The sequence below is a fragment of the Oncorhynchus tshawytscha genome, linkage group LG01, assembly GCF_018296145.1.
Source record: "Oncorhynchus tshawytscha isolate Ot180627B linkage group LG01, Otsh_v2.0, whole genome shotgun sequence".
NCBI lineage: Eukaryota > Metazoa > Chordata > Actinopteri > Salmoniformes > Salmonidae > Oncorhynchus > Oncorhynchus tshawytscha.
Genome location: NC_056429.1, coordinates 3946250 through 3970041, shown reverse-complemented (window position 1 = coordinate 3970041; position 23792 = coordinate 3946250). Strand labels below are relative to the sequence as shown.

Genomic DNA, 23792 nt, shown 5'->3' with positions numbered 1-23792 from the left:
AGAAAACAAAAAGTCTATATACAGTGAGTGTAAATGAGGTAAGTTAAGGAAATAAATAGGCCATGGTGGTGAAGTACTTACAATATAGCAATTAAAACACTGGAACGATAGATGTGCAGAATATATGATAATATTCTGATCAGAGTAGAGCTTCGCATCATCCCATGGCTTCATGCACATAGCAGAAATATCACTGAAATATTCAACTTCCTACGTCAACTTCTATATTGAAACAGGCATTTTTATTGGCTGTTGAAGAGCAGATGGACAGCATCATGTTCAGGTCAGTCATCTAGAACGCCAAACGTAGGATTCTGCAATCATGAACTGGTGTGCACGTGTGTGTTCATCCATTTCAGCCTGTTTTGGGGAGTCGAGCAAGAGTCGACTCCTTCGAGTCAAACCGCAGGAGTCTGAGTCGACTCCAAGAATCCTGGATTCGTGCAACCACGAGGAGGATAAAGACAGGAAAAGAGAGTGTGTGTGTGTGTGTGTGGTCACTTTGCGTGTGCGCTCTGCGGCGGCGACAGACTTGGAGAGGAGGGAGAGAGCGAGAGGATGGGGGGGTAGGGTGTGAGACGGCGGCAGAGAGAGAGTTGACTAACGGGGGAGGAATGTAGGAGGCAGAGGACGTGGGGGAGGGAGGGACAGAGGTGATCGTGTTCAGACGGACCAGAGTACACGAAGGGGATTCCCACTGGACTCTCCCTGGCCTCACTGCCCTGAGTCATGTTTCAAACACAACTAGCAAAACAGACTTCGTAGAACCACACAAGACGTAGGTAGAACACTTTAACTTAAGAGTTGAGATGTAGGCTAAACATCAGTTAAACAGACATGAGATTCCACTTTTACTTGATAAAAAAATGGTTTGATTTATGAAATGTTAATAATTCAGGTTGATGTTGTTGAATTGTTATCTGTAATGTTTACTAGATAGTGATAAAAGCAGGTTTGCTGTGTTGCTGTTTTATACAAAAGATGAACACATTTTCATTAATCTCCCTCTCCCTCCTTCCCTCAGGCGACAGACCGTAACCAGCACCCCTTGTTGGATTGAGCTGCACCTCAATGGCCCCCTCCAGTGGCTGGATAAAGTACTGACACAGATGGGCTCCCCCAGCATCCACTGTTCTAGTGTCTCCTAAATACACGCACACAGGTGCGCAGACAGAACAGTCATTCTGGAAAAGTACCTTTTCTCTCTAACTAACTAACCAGGAAGCTTGAAAAGACAGGCTGAGTGGGCCGGGGAAGCTTATATTCATGATCTCGCCTTGACTGACAGCTCTTTGAATGCCGATTATCAAGCAACTTGGATGCAGTGAGCAGTGTTGGGAGTGAAATCATCTCAAGCTAATGTGCTGATACACAAGGTAACTCAAACAGCATTGAAAATGCATCAATTATGTCAACAACAAAAATTCATACATCCACCATTTGGCATGTCCCTTGTGATGCAGTTCCCAGCAGCACTGACGGATGTGTTGACATGACAACTGCATCTGAGTTTTGAACGACCCTTACCCTCCTTTTGTTCCATGCTGGCTGAAGACCTAGCTAGCCAGTCACTAGCTAACACCAGACATAAAGACCTAGCTAGCCAGTCACTAGGTAACACCAGACATAAAGACCTAGCTAGCCAGTCACTAGCTAACACCAGACATAAAGACCTAGCTAGCCAGTCACTAGCTAACACCAGACATAAAGACCTAGCTAGCCAGTCACTAGCTAACACCAGACATAAAGACCTAGCTAGCCAGTCACTAGCTAACACCAGACATAAAGACCTAGCTAGCCAGTCACTAGGTAACACCAGACATAAAGACCTAGCTAGCCAGTCACTAGCTAACAACAGACACAGATGAAAGGGGAAAGTATATATATATATATAATATATATATAAGTATATTTGCCATAAATTAATAGGTTAAACATTGTATTATATATGCTGACATCCTACAGTCAAATTGTGGCACCAGTAGAGTAGCTATCTAGTTATATAAACCACACCCCTCTGCAAACACATCTTCTCCAATGTGGTTGTTATTTAAATTAGTTACGAGAATATCACGTGACCATTGGTGTATTAAAATGAGAGTTAAGGTGATGTCACCTTAATAATGAATCCAAGTGTTTGACACGTGGGACCAGTGACTTTAGGATCAAACTTCATCCGTGTAGAAACAACAGTTACTTTTCATACTTTGGTCATTTCATCCAAAATAACATCACATTTCATGAAGAACATGAATATTTCTCTCAAATCTGTGATTTAAAAAATAAATAAATATGTGTCTGGAGATTTGGTTTACTCCGTTAGATTTGTCTAAAAATTCTAAATGAGTCAGGGATGAGCAGGGACAGCTATATAGGGCACAACGCCAGATGGTATTTGTAGTTTATTTACCTTTTTAATTGTATTTTTTATTTTTGGAACTGTTCTTCTCAACAGTAGCATTTAGTGTATCATATTGATTTGATGGTGGTTTTTTAACTGTTGTACTTTGGCATCTTTGTGGTATTGCTCAACATCTATAGCATGTTGGTGTTTTAGTTTATGAACTCATAATCATGCCTCTACATTAGTGTGTCCATTATTTGGTGAGTTCTAGTCATTGTTCAGAGGGTTGAGTGGAGAGGACAGTGCTGGACAATGGAGGACAGTGCTGGACGGAGGAGGACGGTGCTGGACGGAGGAGGACGGTGCTGGACATTGGAGGACGGTGCTGGACGGAGGACAGTGATGGACGGTGCTGGACGGAGGAGGACGGTGCTGGACGAAGAGGCATTTGGTTTTACTCAGAGATGTAATAATGAATCAGTTTCAACGGAGCGTGTTGTCCTGCTCATCGCTGTCAGACACAATGCTCTGTGTATAATACGCCTGCTGTCTATTTCAAGGAACCAACGAAGCACTTTGTCCTCCAGGCTTGTTAACCGTAATGCATTGCAGGATTTGGGTCAATTCTATTTGCTATCAGCCAACTCAGGAAGTAAATTGTAAATCCAATTCAATAATTGAAAAAAGGCATTTTAATCTGTCTATTTTCATCTGATGTATTATCTATTTATTACTATCATTTATTTAATACATTCATCTATTATCATCTAATCTATTTATCTATTATCATCTAATCTATTTATCTATTATCTAATCTATTATAATCTAATCTAGTATCTATTATCATCTAATCTATTATCATCTAATCTATTTATCTATCATCTAATCTATTATAATCTAATCTAGTATCTATTATCATCTAATATATTATCATCTAATCTATTATAATCTAATCTAGTATCTATTATCATCTAATATATTATCATCTAATCTATTATAATCTAATCTATTATCTATTATCATCTAATATATTATCATCTAATCTATTATAATCTAATCTAGTATCTATTATCATCTAATCTATTATAATCTAATCTATTATCTATTATCATCTAATCTATTATAATCTAATCTATTATCTATTATCATCTAATCTATTATAATCTAATCTATTATCTATTATCATCTAATCTATTATAATCTAATCTATTATCTATTATCATCTAATCTATTTATCTATTATCTAATCTATTATAATCTAATCTATTATCTATTATAATCTAATCTATTATAATCTAATCTATTATCTATTATCTAATCTATTATAATCTAATCTATTATCTATTATCATCTAATCTATTATAATCTAATCTATTATCTATTATCTAATCTATTATAATCTAATCTATTATCTATTATCATCTCATCTATTTATCTATTATCTAATCTATTATAATCTAATCTAGTATCTATTATCATCTAATATATTATCATCTAATCTATTTATCTATTATCATCTATCATCTATTTTGTTTTTATTTCCCCTTTATTTAACCAGGTAGGCCAGTTGAGAACAAGTTCTCATTTACAATTGCGACCTGTCCAAGATAAAGCAAAGCAGTGTGACAGAAACAACAACACAGAGTTACACATGGAGTAAAACAAACATACAGTCAATAATACAGTAGAAAAATAAGTCTATATACAATGTGAGCAAATGAGGTGAGATAAGGGAGGTAAGGCAATGAATAGGCCATGGTGGCAAAGTGATTACAATATACCAATTAAACACTGGAGTGATTCATGTGCAGAAGATGAATGTGCAAGTAGAGATACTGGAGCAAGATAAATAAATTAATACCAGTATGGGGATGAGGTAGTTGTTTGGGCTAAATTATAGGTGGGCTATGTACAGGTGCAGTAATCTGTGAGCTCCTCTGACAGCTGGTGCTTAAAATTAATGAGGGAGAGTCTCCAGCTTCAGTGATTTTTGTAGTTCGTTCCAGTCATTGGCAACAGAGAACTGGAAGGAGAGGTGGCCAAAGGAAGAATTGGCTTTGGGGGTGACTAGAGAGATATACCTGCTGGAGCGCGTGCTACGAGTGGGTGCTGCTATGGTGACCAGTGAGCTGAGATAAGGTGGGGCTTTACCTAGCAGAGACTTGTAGATGACCTGGAGCCAGTGGGTTTGGCGACGAGTATGAAGCGAGGGCCAGCCAACGAGAGCATACAGGTCGCAATGGTGGGTAGTATATGGGGCTTTGGTGACAAAACAGATGGCACTGTGATAGACTATCCAATTTGCCGAGTAGGGTGTTGGAGGCCATTCCGGAAATGACATCACCGAAGTCGAGGATCGGTAGGATGGTCAGTTTAACGAGGGTATGTTTGGCAGCATGAGTGAAGGATGCTTTGTTGCGAAATAGGAAGCTGATTCTAGATTTAACTTTGGATTGGAGATGTTTGATATGGGTCTGGAAGGAGAGTTTACAGTCTAACCAGACACCTAAGTATTTGTAGTTGTCCACGTATTCTAAGTCAGAACCGTAGTAGTGATGTTGGACAGGCGAGCAGGTGCAGGCAGCGAACGGTTGAAAAGCATGCATTTAGTTTTACTTGTATTTAAGAGCAATTGGAGGCCACGGAAGGAGAGTTGTAATGGCATTGAAGCTCGTCTGGAGGTTAGTTAACACTGTGTCCAAAGAAGGGCCAGAAGTATACAGAATGGTGTATACTTATCTAATCTATTTCTCTATTATCATCTATCATCTAATCGATTATCATATCTATGACCTTATATATTTAATATATTTTTTTATCTATTATCATCTGCTTTCATAATTGGTCTATTTTAATACAGAATGGTCTATTTTAATACAGATTATTACCTATTTTAATACAGATTAAGGTCTATTTTAATCTAAAAGGTATAAATGCTGGCAGCTCTAGAGGTGTGTTTTTGTAAAGATTGTTTTTGGTTTGATTATGGTTACTGGGTCTTCTCTCCTCCTAGTGCAGGGGTGTCATTATGGTTACTGGGTCTTCTCTCCTCCTAGTGCAGGGGTGTCGTTATGGTTACTGGGTCTTCTCTCCTCCTAGTACAGGGGTGTCGTTATGGTTACTGGGTCTTCTCCTAGTACAGGGGTGTCGTTATGGTTACTGGGTCTTCTCTCCTCCTAGTACAGGGGTGTCGTTATGGTTACTGGGTCTTCTCTCCTCCTAGTACAGGGGTGTCATTATGGTTACTGGGTCTTCTCTCCTCCTAGTGCAGGGGTGTCATTATGGTTACTGGGTCTTCTCTCCTAGTCCTAGTGGGCAGGGGTGTCATTATGGTTACTGGGTCTTCTCTCCTCCTAGTGCAGGGGTGTCGTTATGGTTACTGGGTCTTCTCTCCTCCTAGTGCAGGGGTGTCGTTATGGTTACTGGGTCTTCTCTCCTCCTAGTGCAGGGGTGTCAGGGGTGTTATGGTTACTGGGTCTTCTCTCCTCCTAGTGCAGGGGTGTCGTTATGGTTACTGGGTCTTCTCTCCTCCTAGTGCAGGGGTGTCATTATGGTTACTGGGTCTTTTCTCCTCCTAGTGCAGGGGTGTCATTATGGTTACTGGGTCTTCTCTCCTCCTAGTGCAGGGGTGTCGTTATGGTTACTGGGTCTTCTCTCCTCCTAGTGCAGGGGTGTCATTATGGTTACTGGGTCTTCTCTCCTCCTAGTGCAGGGGTGCCAATATGGTTACTGGGTCTTCTCTCCTCCTAGTGCAGGGGTGTCATTATGGTTACTGGGTCTTCTCTCCTCCTAGTGCAGGGGTGCCAATATGGTTACTGGGTCTTCTCTCCTCCTAGTACAGGGGTGTCATTATGGTTACTGGGTCTTCTCCTAGTACAGGGGTGTCATTATGGTTACTGGGTCTTCTCTCTCCTAGTACAGGGGTGTCATTATGGTTACTGGGTCTTCTCTCTCCTAGTACAGGGGTGTCATTATGGTTACTGGGTCTTCTATCCTAGTACAGGGGTGTCATTATGGTTACTGGGTCTTCTCTCCTAGTACAGGGGTGTCATTATGGTTACTGGGTCTTCTCCCTCCTAGTACAGGGGTGTCATTATGGTTACTGGGTCTTCTCTCTCCTAGTACAGGGGTGTCATTATGGTTACTGGGTCTTCTTATGGTTACTGGGTCTTCTCCTAGTACAGGGGTGTCATTATGGTTACTGGGTCTTCTCCCTCCTAGTACAGGGGTATCATTATGGTTACTGGGTCTTCTCTCCTCCTAGTACAGGGGTGTCATCATGGTTACTGGGCCTTCTCCTTCCTAGTACAGGGGTGTCATTATGGTTACTGGGTCTTCTCTCCTAGTACAGGGGTGTCATTATGGTTACTGGGTCTTCTCCCTCCCAGTATAGGGGTGTCGTTATGGTTACTGGGTCTTCTCCCTCCTAGTACAGGGGTGTCATTATGGTTACTGGGTCTTCTCTCCTCCTAGTACAGGGGTGTCATTATGGTTACTGGGCCTTCTCCCTCCTAGTACAGGGGTGTCATTATGGTTACTGGGTCTTCTCTCCTAGTACAGGGGTGTCATTATGGTTACTGGGTCTTCTCCCTCCCAGTATAGGGGTGTCGTTATGGTTACTGGGTCTTCTCTCCTAGTACAGGGGTGTCATTATGGTTACTGGGTCTTCTCCCTCCCAGTATAGGGGTGTCGTTATGGTTACTGGGTCTTCTCCCTCCTAGTACAGGGGTGTCATTATGGTTACTGGGTCTTCTCTCCTCCTAGTACAGGGGTGTCATTATGGTTACTGGGCCTTCTCCCTCCTAGTACAGGGGTGTCATTATGGTTACTGGGTCTTCTCTCCTAGTACAGGGGTGTCATTATGGTTACTGGGTCTTCTCTCCTAGTACAGGGGTGTCGTTATGGTTACTGGGTCTTCTCTCCTAGTACAGGGGTGTCATTATGGTTACTGGGTCTTCTCTCCTAGTACAGGGGTGTCATTATGGTTACTGGGTCTTCTCCCTCCCAGTATAGGGGTGTCGTTATGGTTACTGGGTCTTCTCTCCTAGTACAGGGGTGTCATTATGGTTACTGGGTCTTCTCTCCTAGTACAGGGGTGTCGTTATGGTTACTGGGTCTTCTCTCCTAGTACAGGGGTGTCATTATGGTTACTGGGTCTTCTCTCCTAGTACAGGGGTGTCATTATGGTTACTGGGTCTTCTCTCCTCCTAGTACAGGGGTGTCATTGTGGTTACTGGGTCTTCTCCCTCCTAGTACAGGGGTGTCATTGTGGTTACTGGATCTTCTCCCTCCTAGTACAGGGGTGTCATTGTGGTTACTGGGTCTTCTCCCTCCTAGTACAGGGGTGTCGTTATGGTTACTGGGTCTTCTCCCTCCTAGTACAGGTGTGTCATTTCCAGCTGGTTTCCTAGTCCCAGATTAAGTCTGCTCCGTGGTGAAGGTTCCCCTAAGGTCAGCTTCCCTTCCCCCAATCCTGGTTATTAGTGGGGAAATGCAACATTGACCCAAGATCCATGTCTAGGGGCAACTTCACCCTGCTACATCCTAGTCCTGGGTGATTTTTTAAATATTTTGAGGTATTCCATTGAGCATGCTTTTAAGTCTTGTAGGAGGTTTAATGTGGTTCTGGGAAACTGGCCCGTTTTAGAGTTAGGACATCTTCAAGAGGATCCGGGTCCATTTCTGTGCGGTTCTATAGTGGAACACTATTTACCAGTAGTCCATTGGTTCTCTCCATACCAGTAGTCCATTGGTTCTCTCCATACCAGTAGCCCATTGGTTCTCTCCAGAAGGATAATAGATAAACTGTTTGAGGTAATGACCATCTTAATATCTGTACTCATTTCCCCTCTGAAACTGATGCTTATTTTTGTCCACTTTTTTTTTTTTTTACCTCTAATTGTCATATAAAATGTTACGTATGTATGACTGTATTCATCTGTTTTGTTATCCACAATCTTTTTAATAAAATTAAATCCCACTACTTTTGTTTTTGCTCCAGATGAGTGATTCACACCAAAAGAATAAGCCTTGGTTTTTATAGAAAGCATATGGAGATATGAACATCTACATTATAGTAGCATTAGTCACTAACTTAGCAGGGTCTGCTCCTACACGGTCTCACCGATTGTCTTAATTTAAGCCTCTATTCAGTCTGTAAAGCCACAGCGATAGATTCTGATTGGATCCAGCGTGCTATAGAGGTTTCTGATTGGATCCAGCGTGCTGTATAGAGGACTCTGATTGGATCCAGCGTGCTGTAGAGAGGTTTCTGATTGGATCCAGCGTGCTATAGAGGTATCTGATTGGATCCAGCGTGCTCTAGAGGTTTCTGATTGGATCCAGCATGCTAGAGAGGTTTCTGATTGGATCCAGCGTGCTGTAGAGGTTTCTGATTGGATCCAGCGTGCTGTAGAGAGGTTTCTGATTGGATCCAGCGTGCTGTAGAGAGGTTTCTGATTGGATCCAGCATGCTGAGAGGTTTCTGATTGGATCCAGCGTGCTGTAGAGGTTTCTGATTGGATCCAGCATGCTAGAGAGGTTTCTGATTGGATCCAGCATGCTGTAGAGGTTTCTGATTGGATCCAGCGTGCTGTAGAGGTTTCTGATTGGATCCAGCATGCTGTAGAGAGGTTTCTGATTGGATCCAGCGTGCTGTAGAGAGGTTTCTGATTGGATCCAGCGTGCTGTAGAGGTTTCTGATTGGATCCAGCGTGCTGTAGAGGTTTCTGATTGGATCCAGCGTGCTGCAGAGGTTTCTGATTGGATCCAGCGTGCTCTAGAGGTTTCTGATTGGATCCAGCGTGTTCTAGAGGTTTCTGATTGGATCCAGCGTGCTCTAGAGGTTTCTGATTGGATCCAGCGTGCTGCAGAGGTTTCTGATTGGATCCAGCGTGCTGCAGAGGTTTCTGATTGGCTCCAGCGTGCTGTAGAGGTTTCTGATTGGATCCAGCGTGCTCTAGAGGTTTCTGATTGGATCCAGTGTGCTCTAGAGGTTTCTGATTGGATCCAGCGTGCTCTAGAGGTTTCTGATTGGATCCAGCGTGCTCTAGAGGTTTCTGATTGGATCCAGCGTGCTGTAGAGGTTTCTGATTGGATCCAGCGTGCTCTAGAGGTTTCTGATTGGATCCAGCGTGCTATAGAGGTTTCTGATTGGATCCAGCGTGCTCTAGAGGTTTCTGATTGGATCCAGCGTGCTCTAGAGGTTTCTGATTGGATCCAGGGTGCTGTAGAGGTTTCTGATTGGATCCAGCGTGCTGTAGAGGTTTCTGATTGGATCCAGGGTGCTCTAGAGGTTTCTGATTGGATCCAGCGTGCTCTAGAGGTTTCTGATTGGATCCAGCGTGCTCTAGAGGTTTCTGATTGGATCCAGGGTGCTCTAGAGGTTTCTGATTGGATCCAGCGTGCTCTAGAGGTTTCTGATTGGATCCAGGGTGCTCTAGAGGTTTCTGATTGGATCCAGCGTGCTCTAGAGGTTTCTGATTGGATCCAGCGTGCTCTAGAGGTTTCTGATTGGATCCAGGGTGCTCTAGAGGTTTCTGATTGGATCCAGCGTGCTCTAGAGGTTTCTGATTGGATCCAGGGTGCTCTAGAGGTTTCTGATTGGATCCAGCGTGCTCTAGAGGTTTCTGATTGGATCCAGCGTGCTCTAGAGGTTTCTGATTGGATCCAGGGTGCTCTAGAGGTTTCTGATTGGATCCAGGGTGCTCTAGAGGTTTCTGATTGGATCCAGGGTGCTCTAGAGGTTTCTGATTGGATCCAGGGTGCTCTAGAGGTTTCTGATTGGATCCAGCGTAAACATTTGACGTCGACATCAGCAGCGGTTGACCCGTGAATCTCCACTTCCTTTAAATTTCAATCACACTGGAAAACATACATTTCCACAATGCAGATTGAATGAACCCTTAGACTGGGGGAAGAATATGTTGGAGAATATGCCAAAGTTTATTTTCACTTCCTTGGGGGAGGGGGATCTGGGAACCAAGCTAGCTTTTTGATAGTGTCACAAAAGAAAAAAAAGAAATGTGGAAGAGACAAACTAATAATTGATCAATTAATCATTTCCAGTGATTTGGTACCACTTGTGTTACATCATACAAAACGCACACCAGTTAATGATTTATTTATTTAGGTCTTTAATCAGACAGAGTGTAATTGTAATGTCTTGCTAATGATTACATTAAAAAGGCACATCACTTTATTTTTTGTAACTTTTCTACAAGGTGACTGTGGAACCCAGAACAACATTTGGACGATCAAACAAAAGGACAAAACACAATATAATCCATATTCTACAGCAGTGTTGTCCAATCCTCTCCCCAGGGACCCCCTCCCTCAGCCATTCCAAACCTCTCCCCAGGGACCCCCCTCAGCCATTCCAAACCTCTCCCGGGGGAACCCCCCCCCTTAGCCATTCCAAACCTCTCTCCCCCCTCAGCTGTTCCATGTGATCTATTCCAGAGCTAACACCTAATTCAACTTGTCAACTAATTTAAAGAACAACATTGTGAAATGTCTGAGGGTTCCCAGAGGAAAAGGTTTGGTAACTAGTTATCTTTAACGTTGTTGTCACTGGTCATGGACCGGACAACAGACTCGTACAGGAGAAGAGGGACGATGGATCAGTTCAATTAGCCTTCACATTACTCATCATGGTATTTATCCATTTTTATATTGATAAAAGGGTGTTCGTTTTGTTTGATTATATAGGGGCAAAACGACAGATATATATATATATATAAAATTATTATTTTTAAAAATTTGTACCTTTATTTAACCAGGCAAGTCAGTTAAGAACTAATTCTCATTTTCAATGACGGCCTACCGGGGAACAGTGGGTTAACTGCCTTGTTCAGCGGCAGAACGACAGATTTGTACATTGTCAGCTCGGGGGTTTGAACTTGCAACCTTCCGGCTACTAGTCCAATAATATTAACTGTTTAAAAATTGTGGTTTTAAATTGTGTACAGTTGTATTTTCTGTATTGTTCCTCATTTGCAAATGAGACTTTAGGTCTCAATGTTTTTTGTATTTTTACCAGGGAAAAACACATGAACACCAAACATCCTAATAATCGTGTATTGTTCCTCATCCTCTTAGGTCTCAAGGTCTCAATGTTTTTTGTATTTTTACCAGGGAAAAACACATGAACACCAAACATCCTAATTAAACATCCATGGAACAGCCAGTCTTTTCAGTCTCTTCCTGAACCTGGGCAGACTGGACACCCCACAGCTTACTAGCCTGGTCCCAGATGTTTGTCCGGACTTGCCAGCTCGTTCAGTATGGTCATTGGGTTGGGAAGATGGCACTAAACAGATCTGGGAACCAAGCTAGCTTTTGATAGTGTCACAAAATAAAATAAATAAAAAAATAAATGTGGCAGAGACAAACTAATAATTGATAATATGACGATAAGCACTCCCCTCTCTTAAACCTGGCCAGAGTCCCTCCCAGTCTCTACTCCATCGTCCACAGTTCCTGAGTTGGGAGCAGACCAGGCGTATATTCATTAGTCTAACACTGTAGAGAAACATTTTACAACGTGAAATGTTTTGCAACAAAAAATAAAATGTTCCTATTGTTCTGTTTGCTTCCTAGTGAATAAAACCCCAGGATGGGGATGAGCCCCAGGAAGGGGAGGACTGGAGACAGGAAGGGGAGGACTGGAGACAGGAAGGGGAGGAGCCCCAGGAAGGAGAGGACTGGAGACAGGAAGGGGAGGACTGGAGACAGGAAGGGGAGGAGCCCCAGGAAGGAGAGGACTGGGGACAGGAAGGGGAGGAGCCCCAGGAAGGGGAGGACTGGGGACAGGAAGGGGAGGACTTGAGACAGGAAGGGGAGGAGCCCCAGGAAGGGAGGACTGGAGACAGGAAGGGGAGGAGCCCCAGGAAGGAGAGGACTGGGGACAGGAAGGAGAGGACTGGGGACAGGAAGGGGAGGAGCCCCAGGAAGGGGAGGACTGGGGACAGGAAGGGGAGGAGCCCCAGGAAGGAGAGGACTGGGGACAGGAAGGAGAGGACAGGAAGGGGAGGAGCCCCAGGAAGGAGAGGACTGGGGACAGGAAGGGGAGGACTGGGGACAGGAAGGGGAGGACTGGGCACAGGAAGGGGAGGACTGGGCACAGGAAGGGGAGAAGCCCCAGGAAGGAGAGGACAGGAAGGAGAGAAGCCCCAGGAAGGAGAGGACAGGAAGGAGAGGACTGGGGACAGGAAGGAGAGGAGCCCCAGGAAGGGGAGGACTGGGGACAGGAAGGAGAGGACTGGGGACAGGAAGGAGAGGAGCCCCAGGAAGGAGAGGACTGGGGACAAGAAGGAGAGGAGCCCCAGGAAGGGGAGGACTGGGGACAGGAAGGAAGAGTGCGACTCCTCAGTCTCCCTTTAACTCTCCTCCCCTGACGACAGGCCTTCTATCTCATCCTGGTCTCCTCCGATGGCCGTCCAAAACGCCTTGGCAACCTGCAGAGAAAGTAATCAGGTTTCAGGCATTTGGCCTCAATCAACATTATGCAGATTACAATAGGACATTACAGGGTTTATTAGTCCTGGTCCTCCCCCAGGACAGGATGAGGAAACACAAAATCTACACAGATGACAAGAGGACATTTACAGGTTGACACCGACAGACAGAAGGACCAGGTATGAATATAATTTGATTTAAAAAAACATTTTAAAATGGTGTGTTTAGGGATGAAGCTACCTTCTCAGCATGAAGTTTCCTCTGTTCAGGAGGTAACCATAAAGCTTTATCTGTAGAGAGAAAAACGTCATATAACATTGTTCTGTAATATACAGAGGTTGTCAATGACAACCAGGGCCGGGATCCAATCAAAAACCGCTCTTAAAGCACGCTGGATCCAATCAGAAACCTCTACAGCACGCTGGATCCAATCTGAAACCTCTCTACAGCACGCTGGATCCAATCAGAAACCTCTCTACAGCACGCTGGATCCAATCAGAAACCTCTCCAGCACGCTGGATCCAATCAGAAACCTCTCTACAGCACGCTGGATCCAATCAGAAACCTCTACAGCACGCTGGATCCAATCAGAAACCTCTATAGCACGCTGGATCCAATCAGAAACCTCTATAGCACGCTGGATCCAATCAGAAACCTCTACAGCACGCTGGATCCAATCAGAAACTTCTACAGCACGCTGGATCCAATCAGAAACCTCTATAGCACGCTGGATCCAATCAGAAACCTCTCACAGCACGCTGGATCCAATCAGAAACCTCTACAGCACGCTGGATCCAATCAGAAACCTCTATAGCACGCTGGATCCAATCAGAAACCTCTACAGCACGCTGGATCCAATCAGAAACCTCTACAGCACGCTGGATCCAATCAGAAACCTCTATAGCACACTGGATCCAATCAGAAACCTCTACAGCACGCTGGATCCAATCAGAAACCTCTATAGCACGCTGGATCCAATCAGAAACCTCTATAGCACGCTGGATCCAATCAGAAACCTCTATAGCACGCTGGATCCAATCAGAAACCTCTACAGCATGCTGGATCCAATCAGAAACCTCTATAGCACGCTGTACATTTAAGATAATTTACAATTGAGCCAACATCTGCCAGTAGTGTACTGTGTAGGGAATAGGGTGCCAGTAGTGCACTATATAGGGAATAGGGTGCCAGTAGTGCACTGCCTTGCGTCTCCAGCCAGGTACCTTTCATCTCCTTCAGTTTGGTGAAGAGGCGTTCGAAGTTCTCCACGTCCGCGTCCCCAGCCGTCAGGTTAGCCAGCTCCTGGATGTCCAAGTCAAGCATCGGATCTACAGACAGAAAACACGTACTGAAGGCCCTCTGCGAACAGCTGGTAAAGCTTGGCGCTCGGGTTCGATTCCCCCCACGCCCTTCCCATAAGAGAAATGTATGCATGCATGACTACGTAAGTCGCTTTGGATAAAACATTGGCTAAAATGGGATAAATTATCCTTATAAATATGCTTCAGATTACATACATTTAATCGTTTAAAAATGGCCACTCTTTATACTCAGAATATATCATGGTGTATAATGTATATAGTCTCAATTATGAAGAGTTGCCCCCAAAAGTTCTCAAATGGATTAATAGACAACGTACTGTTATAAGACTAACCATGGTGCTAACCTACAGCCTACAGAACAGATGCTATGAAAGACTCAGTCCACTTACCTACGATTGTGTCGACTAACCACCACCACTAACCAACCCCCCGCCGACCGCCGACAGTCAACCAACCCCGCCGACTGCCGATAGTCAACCAACCCCCCCGCCGACAGTCAACCAACCCCCCGCCGACAGTCAACCAACCCCCGCCGACTGCCGATAGTCAACCAACCCCGCCGACTGCCGATAGTCAACCAACCCCCCACCGATAGTCAACCAACCACCGCCGACCGCCGATAGTCAACCAACCCCCCGCCGACAGTCCACCAACCACCACCGACTGCGCCGATAGTCAACCAACCCCGCCGACTGCCGATAGTCAACCAACCCCGCCGACTGCCGATAGTCAACCAACCCCGCCGACTGCCGATAGTCAACCAACCCCCCCGCCGACTGCCGATAGTCAACCAACCCCCGCCGACAGTCCACCAACCACCACCGACTGCGCCGATAGTCAACCAACCCCCCGACCGACTGCCGATAGTCAACCAACCCCGCCGACTGCCGATAGTCAACCAACCCCGCCGACTGCCGATAGTCAACCAGCCCCACCGACTGCCGATAGTCAACCAACCACCGCCGACTGCCGATAGTCAACCAACCCCGCCGACAGTCCACCAACCACCACCGACTGCGACCGATAGTCAACCAACCCCCGCCGACTGCCGATAGTCAACCAACCCCGCCGACTGCCGATAGTCAACCAACCCCCACCGACTGCCGATAGTCAACCAACCCCCACCGACTGCCGATAGTCAACCAACGGCTGGGGGTCCCCCACCGACTGCCGATAGTCAACCAACCCCGCCGACTGCCGATAGTCAACCAAGCCCCCGCCCCGACTGCCGATAGTCAACCAACCCCACCGACTGCCGATAGTCAACCAACCCCCACCGACTGCCGATAGTCAACCAACCCCCACCGACTGCCGATAGTCAACCAACCCCACCGACTGCTGATATGAGTTTTTAGAGACAAAGTTTAGCTTCCTCTCCCTTAGCTATCTCCAGATGAATGCACCAACTGTAAGTCTCTCTGGAAAATAGAGTCTCCTAAAATGTAACCAGCTCACTCACCTACTATGGTGTCAACCTGTGTGTTTCGGTTGTCAGGGTTGGGTTCAGTCCTGCGAGGCTCCCCACTGTCTACTACACCCTCTACTGGCAGACTGGAGGACTGACAACACAAACAAGTCAGTATGCAGCACTGGGGTACCAATGCAAACCTGTGGGTCTATGTAATATAATAAATATACAATTAATTAAAGTGGGAAAAACATGGTTTGTCAATCTTAGAATATTCACATCATTGTAAAAATACAACAATGACTATGGTGAAATGTTTTGCCAGAAATGTGTAGTTAATTGAAGTAGACGGGCTTGATGATTGGTTGACATGTTGAATCAGGTGTGCTCGTTGGAACAGGCCAAGTGGATGGAACGGCTGGGGGTCCCTGAAGAAAGGTTTGATGATTGGTTGCTTTGGTTCACTGACCGGTGGGGGTGTATCCTGCCTGGGCCGTGGGTTGTTATGTCTGGAGGCCACCAAGCTGCTCATAAGACCAAAGCCCCCACTGTGTTCTGAAAGACAGAGAGGCAGAGAGACAGACAGAGACAGAGAGGCAGAGAGACAGAATCAGACCAAAAACGTTTTATCAAAATCAAACAATCGCAGCATGTTCTTTTTGACTCATTCAGCAGTTTTTACCTGATTCAAGTACAATACAAATATCAATTTCTATTCCTAAAACTTGAAAATGATGTCGTGGCTTCCTGTTGACGAGACATTTTGATAAATAGCCCAATGTCAAACAAGTTTTAACATGTGCAAATCAATAACCAATATGAAGAAACAGTTTTAGATATATTTTAAACAAACATAAAATGCACACACATATACAAAAGTATGTGGACACCCCTTCAAATTAGTGGATTTGTCTTTCAGCCACGCCCGTTGCTGACAGGTGTATAAAAATCAAGCACATGGCCATGCAATCTCCATAGACAAACATTGGCAGTAGAATGGCCTCACTGAAGAGCTCAGTGGCACCGTCATAGGATGCTACCTTTCCAACAAGTAGTTTGTCAAATTTCTGCCCTGTAAGAGCTGTCAACTGTAAGTGCTGTTATTGTGAAGTGGAAACGTCGAGGAGAAACAACGGCTTGGCCGCAAAGTGGTAGGCCACACAAACTCACAGAATGTGAATTCCGAGTGCTGACGTGCAAAGCACGTAATAATCGTCTGTGCTCGGTTGCAACCCTCACGACCGAGTTCCAAACTGCCTCTGGAAGCAACGTCAGCACAAGAACTGTTCGTCAAGAGCTTCCTGAAATGGGTTTCCATGGCCGAGCAGCCGCACACAAGCCTAAGATCATGTGTAATGCCAAGCGTCGGCTGGAGTGGTGTAAAGCTCGCCGCCATTGGACTCTGGAGCAGTGGAAACGCGTTCTCTGGAGTGATGAATCACGCTTCACCATCTGGCAGTCCGCCGGAAAAAAAATCTGGGTTTGGCGGATGCCAGGAGAACTCTCTCATAGAAATCCACAAGCGCGCTATGATCCTTACACCTGCAAACAGTTAGTTTGTATTTTATTAGTAAGTTGGGGAGGATCCTGGTGAGATTAAGACAAAGGGAACACCAGCCACCTCTTCCCTCCGTTCTCAAAACAAATGTCATTAGTCACATGCACCGAATACAACAGGCGTAGACCTTAGTGAAATTACAGGCTCTAACCAGTCTGTCTGTTAGACTAGAGTCTCCATAGTGTCTGTTAGACTAGAGTCTCCATAGTGTCTGTTAGACTAGAGTCTCCATAGTGTCTGTACGGCAGTCTGTCTGTTAGACTAGAGTCTCCATAGTGTCTGTTAGACTAGAGTCTCCATAGTGTCTGTTAGACTAGGGTCTCCATAGTGTCTGTACAGCAGTCTGTCTGTTAGACTAGAGTCTCCATAGTGTCTGTTAGACTAGAGTCTCCATAGTGTCTGTTAGACTAGAGTCTCCATAGTGTCTGTTAGACTAGAGTCTCCATAGTGTCTGTTAGACTAGAGTCTCCATAGTGTCTGTTAGACTAGGGTCTCCATAGTGTCTGTACAGCAGTCTGTCTGTTAGACTAGAGTCTCCATAGTGTCTGTTAGACTAGTCTCCATAGTGTCTGTTAGACTAGATTCTCCATAGTGTCTGTTAGACTAGAGTCTCCATAGTGTCTGTTAGACTAGTCTCCATAGTGTCTGTTAGACTAGAGCCTCCATAGTGTCTGTTAGACTAGAGCCTCCATAGTGTCTGTTAGACTAGAGCCTCCATAGTGTCTGTTAGCCTAGAGTCTCCATAGTGTCTGTTAGCCTAGAGTCTCCATAGTGTCTGTTAGCCTAGAGTCTCCATAGTGTCTGTTAGACTAGAGTCTCCATAGTGTCTGTTAGACTAGAGTCTCCATAGTGTCTGTTAGACTAGAGTCTCCATAGTGTCTGTTAGACTAGAGTCTCCATAGTGTCTGTTAGACTAGAGTCTCCATAGTGTCTGTTAGACTAGAGTCTCCATAGTGTCTGTTAGACTAGAGTCTCCATAGTGTCTGTTAGACTAGAGTCTCCATAGTGTCTGTTAGACTAGAGTCTCCATAGTGTCTGTTAGACTAGAGTCTCCATAGTGTCTGTTAGACTAGAGTCTCCATAGTGTCTGTTAGACTAGAGTCTCCATAGTGTCTGTTAGACTAGAGTCTCCATAGTGTCTGTTAGACTAGAGTCTCCATAGTGTCTGTTAGACTAGAGTCTCCATAGTGTCTGTTAGACTAGAGTCTCCATAGTGTCTGTTAGACTAGAGTCTCCATAGTGTCTGTTAGACTAGAGTCTCCATAGTGTCTGTTAGACTAGTCTCCATAGTGTCTGTTAGACTAGAGTCTCCATAGTGTCTGTTAGACTAGAGTCTCCATAGTGTCTGTTAGACTAGAGTCTCCATAGTGTCTGTTAGACTAGAGTCTCCATAGTGTCTGTATGTTCGACTAGACTATGTGTGTTGGAAATACACAAGAGCTCAGATGTTCTGTCCATAGAGATACAGTAGTTTTCTATTTCTGTGGTTCTCTCCCCAGCAGCACCAGTCTGAGGCAAAGCTTCAGATCACCGCTGAGGAGATGACACTGAGTCTGCATAGGAGTGACAGACAGTCCATCAACCTCTGCTTCACCAAACCACACCTGCTAGGGAAAGATTGTGATGTCAGTGGTCTGGCTGGTCTACCGTGTCGTCGTGGTTACAATTCAATCCCTACTATCCACCTCCTCATCTGTTCAGTAGAATATATTTTAAATACCATAAAAATGTAATTTTCAAAAACATGACATAAAGACAATATAAAAATAATATTGTGTAACCATCTCACCATCCTTCATCTCCACACTGGACCACACGTTAGCGTTGAGAGCCTGGACAATCCTCTTCACTCCTGTAGACTCTGGGAAGTCATCTGGTAGGAATTACAGACAGACGGTAAACTAACAACCATTCAGACGGAGTCGGATCTGAAAACCTACAGCTGTGGCCTGATTCACAGCTGTAGGTTTTTTCAGATCTGTGGCCTGATTCATGTAATGCCCTTTTCCATGTTACGTTACAACCTTATTACTAAAATGTAAAAAAAAACAATCCTCAATCTACACGCAACACCCCATAATGACCTCGCAACACCCCATAATGACCTCGCAACACCTCATAATGACCTCGCAACACCCCATAATGACCTCGCAACACACCCCATAATGACCTCGCAACACCCCATAATGACCTCGCAACACCCCACAATGACCTCGCAACACCCCACAATGACCTCGCAACACCCCACAATGACCTCACAACACCCCATAATGACCTCACAACACCCCATAATGACAAAGGGAAAACAGGTTTTTAGAATTGTTGCACATTTATTAACAAATAAAAAACAGAAAAACCTTATTTACATATACCTTATTTACATATACCTTATTTACATAAGTATTCAGACCCTTTGCTATGAGACTCGAAATTGAGCTCAGGTGCATCCTGTTTCCATTGATCATCCTTGATGTTTCTACAACTTGATTGGAGTCCACCTGTGGTAAATTCAATTGATTGGACATGATTTGGAAAGACACACACCTGTCTATATAAGGTCCCACATGTTGACAGTGCATATCAGAGCAAAAACCAAGCCATGAGGTCGAAGGAATTGTCCGTAGAGCTCCGAGACAGGATTGTGTCGAGGCACAGATCTGGGGAAAGGTACCAAAACATTTCTGCAGCATTGAAGGTCCCCAAGAACACAGTACCATCGTTCTTAAATGGAAGACATTTGCAACCACCAAGACTCTTCCTAGAGCTGACCGTCTGGCCAAACTGAGCAATCAGGGGAGAAGAGCCTTGGTCAGGGAGTTAACCCTAAAGACTCTCAGATCATCAGAAACAAGCGTCACATCTGGAGGAAACCTGGCACCATCCCAACAGTGAAGCATGGTGGTGGCAGCATCATGCTGTGTAGATGTTTTTCTGCGGCAGGGACTGGGAGACTCCCGTACGGACTCGGGAGAGACGAAGGTCGAGGACCGTCCCACTGCTTCTTGACACAACTCAACCCGAAAGCCAGCCACACAACTGTGTCGGAGGAAACACCGTACACCTGGCGACCGTGTCAGCGTGAACTGCGCCCGGCCCGCCACAGAAGTCGCTAGAGAGCGATGGGACAACGACATCCCTGCCGGGCCAAACCCTCCCCTAACGACGCTGGGCCAATTGTGGCGCCACCTCATGGGACTCCTGGTCACGGCAGTCAGCGACACAGCCTGGATTCGAACCAGGATCTGTAGCGACACAGCTAGCACTGCGATACAGTGCCTTAGACCGCTGCGCCACTCGGGAGGCAGTATCATGGGCAGGTCAGCCTCTTAATTCAAATGTTGTGGTCACAATTCAGAATGTTGCTGCTACTTCAAAAACAGCACACAAAAACTCTTACCTTCCTCATCTGGCAGGTCTTCAGGGCTGAGTTCCACCAACTCAAAGGCATGTGCTAAACACCACTGATGTGCCTCATGTCTACTGACACCTGTAGAAGAGATTGTTGTTGTTGTTGTATAGTTCAATTTTGGAACAAGAGTCTCCCTCACACACACACAGTAATTCACACACACACACACACACACACAGGTTGTGTAACACTCACCACTTTCACACACGCGGTCACAGACCAGGATGAGCACCTCTGGAGCCAAGTCTTCCACCACAGATATCCAGGGAGACAGCCGCTCCAAACCATCCTTCTGTCAGACCCCAGAGAGACAAGGGTTACCTGGGGTGTGTTCATTGGTTGCACACTGTTGCAAAACCTTTCAGACTTTTTTTGCAACGCTTTTTGCAATGGAAAATGTTTTGGAAAACAAAAATGAGAGCTTCCATTGGACAAATTTCCCAGTTTGGTTCTGTTTGGTTTCCAGCCAATACACCTGTGATTTACTAAAGCATAGACATACCCGGGTCTGTCTTTGGCCCTCTCAATTAATATCTTTCCTACACTTGTTGGGTCCTCCCTTCTCACCTCCTTCTCAAAATGCACTGACGGTCTGAGGGGACGGGGGTTGAGTAGGTAGGACGCAAGGACACGAGGAATCACCGATTGAGATGCAGCCTGTTGTACCCAACCCCACCCGATATACAGTGCCTTCGGCAAGTATTCAGACCCCTTGACTTTTTCCACATTTTGTTTACGTTACAGCCTGATTCTAAAATGGATAAAACATAAAAACATTTTTTTTAAATACACAACTATAACCATAATCACAAAACGAAAACAGGTTTAGAAATGTTTGCAAATGTTTTACAAATAAAAAAACAGAAATAACTTATTTAAGTATTCAGACCCTTTGCTATGAGACTCCACATTGAGATCAAAGGAATTGTCTGTAGAGGTCCGAGACAGGATTGTGTCGAGGCACAGTTCAAGAGGAAGGGCACCAACACAGTTCAAGGGGAAGGGCACCAACACAGTTCTGGGGAAGGGTACCAACACAGATCTGCAGCAGAACTCCATCATTCTAAAATGGAAGAAGTTTGGAACCACCAAGACTCCTCCTAGAGCTAGCCGCTTGGCCAAACTGAGCAATTGGGGTAGAAGGACATTGGTCAGGGAGGTGACCAAAAACCCAATGGTCACTCTGACAGAGCTCTAGAGTTCCACTGTGTAGATGGGAGAACCTTCCAGAAGGACAGCCATCTCTGCAGCACTCCACTAATCAGGCCTTTAAGGTAGAGTGGCCAGACGGAAGCCACTCCTCAGTAAAAGGCACATTACAGACCGTTTGGAGTTTATCTAAAGGCACCTAGAGACTCTCAGACCATGAGAAAAAAGATTCTCTGGTCTGATGAAACCAAGATTGAACTCTTTGGACTGGATGCCAAGCGTCATGTCTGGAGGAACCCTGGCACCATCCCTATGGTAAAGCATGGTGGTGGCAGCATCATGTTGTGGGGATGTTTTTCAGTGGCAGGGACTGAGACTAGTCAGGATCGAAACAAAGGTGAGCGGAGCAAAGTACAGAGATCCTTGATGAAAACCTGCTCCAGAGCGCTCAGGACCTCCGACTTGGGGGAACATTCGACGACCATAAACACACAGCCAAGGTAATGCAGGACTGGTTTCGGGACAAGTCTCTGAATGTCCTTGAGTGGCCCAGCCAGAGCCCAGACTTGAACCCAATCAAACATTTCTGGAGAGACCTGAAAATAGCTGTGCAGTGACGCTCCCCATCCAATCTGACAGAGCTTGAGAGGATCTGCAGAGAAGAATGGGAGAAACTCCACAGATTCAGGTGTGCCAAGCTTGTAGCATCATATCCAAGAAGACTCAAGGCTGTAATCACTGCCAACAGTGCTTCAACAAAGTACTGAGTAAAGGGACTGAATACTTATGTAAATGTGATATTTTAGTAGTTTTTTCAGTCTTTTTTTAATACATTTGCAAAAATGTCTAAAAAACTGTTTTTGCTTGTCATTTTGAGTTACTGTGTGTAGATTTGAGGGCGGGGAAACAATTTAATCAATTTTAGAATAAGGTTCATAACATAACAAAATGTGGAAAAAGTAAAGGGGTCTGAATGCACTGCGCACGCACACACACACACACACACACACACACACACACACACAACTTACCACTGTGCTGTCAAAGTAAGCAATGAAAGCCTGCATGGACTGGGCTATCTCCGAGGTCATCTGGTAGGTACTGGGCACCACACAGAGGCTGACGTCTGCTGTGTAATACTTGTTGTTGATAGTCCATGGGTACCACACAACCGTATCCTCCTGCTTGGACGGCTCTGGCAACGATGTGGTGCCTAGAATCTCTGAGAAAAAACCCAGACATTTTTCAATGTTTTCCAGTCACACAAGCTGTAACGTTATTCCCACATTTAGCTTCAGTCAGCAAAGTGGCTGGTAGCTCTAGTGCTGGCTGGCTACATCACTTAGCAACTAGTTACAGTAGCTAACTTCACTACATATTCACAATGTAAGTAATGAACCGCTTCTATGAACAATAATACATGTTTGTGTGTTTCTATTTAGGCAGCCTGTTAGAGTGATCTTGCGCTTTATTAAAGCTAGCTAACGTTAGCTAGTTAGGCCATTTTGATACCCTGCATCTACTTACGTTTTATCAAATCTTGTTCATTAAAGCCAATGTCACAGCTCGTAATGAGGACGGATGGAACAGTGGTCGCTGTGTCTTCTTGTTCTTCGTAATCTTCAGACGCGGACATATTTGAAGCGTTCCTTGCTGTAAAAAGATGACAAAACTAGTTAGCACAACAAACCTTCCTAGTCAGTATGACCTTTCAACTCAAACCGCATTATCACTTCCGGTGCAAAAGGTAAAATCACGGTTGCTAATAGTTACGTCAGACACAAAGTCAACGTTTGCTCTATCGAAAAAAATCGATATTTTTTGGTCTTCATTTAATGTTAGGGTTATGCATAAGGTTAGCAGTGTGGTTTATATTAGGGTTAGACTTAAAATAAGATTTTAAGAAGATAAATTGTAAAAAAATATATAAAAAATAGGCGGGGTTTATCCATAATTACGGCTTTGTGTTTGTGGTAACCTGTGACGACCAACAATCACATTCCACCGCGAAATGAGAAAAAAAACATGGATTCTACTTCTGATTTGTGTGTTATCTATTTAATAAAAGTGCAAATTTCATGCGATTATTATTTTTCAAACACTATAAAGCAACAACAAAAAAAAAACTAGCAAAACGACATATC

General features: G+C 44.8%; 2 protein-coding genes across 6 annotated transcripts in view; one reads left to right on the top strand and one right to left on the bottom strand.

The window, feature by feature from the left end:
• Positions 1 to 2303, top strand: part of smad3b (SMAD family member 3b) — a 35713-nt gene extending 33410 nt beyond the window's left edge. For both annotated transcript variants that reach the window (XM_042312730.1, XM_042313213.1), the window contains exon 9: positions 1025 to 2303. In XM_042312730.1, the coding sequence (XP_042168664.1) occupies positions 1025 to 1148 (124 nt within the window). In that variant the 3' untranslated portion in view covers positions 1149 to 2303. The remainder of the gene's footprint in view (positions 1 to 1024) is intronic.
• Positions 2304 to 12554: 10251 nt separating this feature from the next.
• On the bottom strand, positions 12555 to 23382 carry aagab (alpha and gamma adaptin binding protein). Of its 4 annotated transcripts, none has more exons than XM_042311966.1 (11): positions 23176 to 23382; positions 22680 to 22870; positions 20695 to 20791; positions 20488 to 20577; positions 18880 to 18963; positions 16002 to 16087; positions 15584 to 15683; positions 14026 to 14130; positions 13043 to 13092; positions 12690 to 12801; positions 12555 to 12611 (listed from the first exon to the last, which is right to left on the bottom strand). In XM_042311966.1, exons 1-10 carry the CDS (start codon positions 23282 to 23284, stop codon positions 12724 to 12726), a joined length of 990 nt encoding a protein of 329 aa, XP_042167900.1. In that variant the 5' UTR covers positions 23285 to 23382; the 3' UTR covers positions 12555 to 12611; positions 12690 to 12723. The 4 variants fall into 4 exon arrangements, with proteins under 4 accessions (XP_042167900.1, XP_042168189.1, XP_042167561.1 ...); XM_042312255.1 differs by having other exon boundaries at positions 12559 to 12615; positions 12694 to 12801; XM_042311627.1 differs by having other exon boundaries at positions 12593 to 12626; positions 12684 to 12801.
• Between the last annotated feature and the right edge of the window lie 410 nt (positions 23383 to 23792).

What these genes read in the sequence shown, in the direction of transcription:
- aagab (XM_042311966.1), bottom strand. Translation starts at nt 23,284, where the DNA reads ATGTCCGCGTCTGAAGATTACGAAGAACAAGAAGACACAGCGACCACT. An exon ending in TGAACAAGATTTGATAAAAC is followed by an intron (nt 22,871 to 23,175) that starts GTAAGTAGATGC and finishes GTTTTTTCTCAG; the next exon opens with AGATTCTAGGCACCACATCG. An exon ending in CTTACTTTGACAGCACAGTG is followed by an intron (nt 20,792 to 22,679) that starts GTAAGTTGTGTG and finishes GGGGTCTGACAG; the next exon opens with AAGGATGGTTTGGAGCGGCT.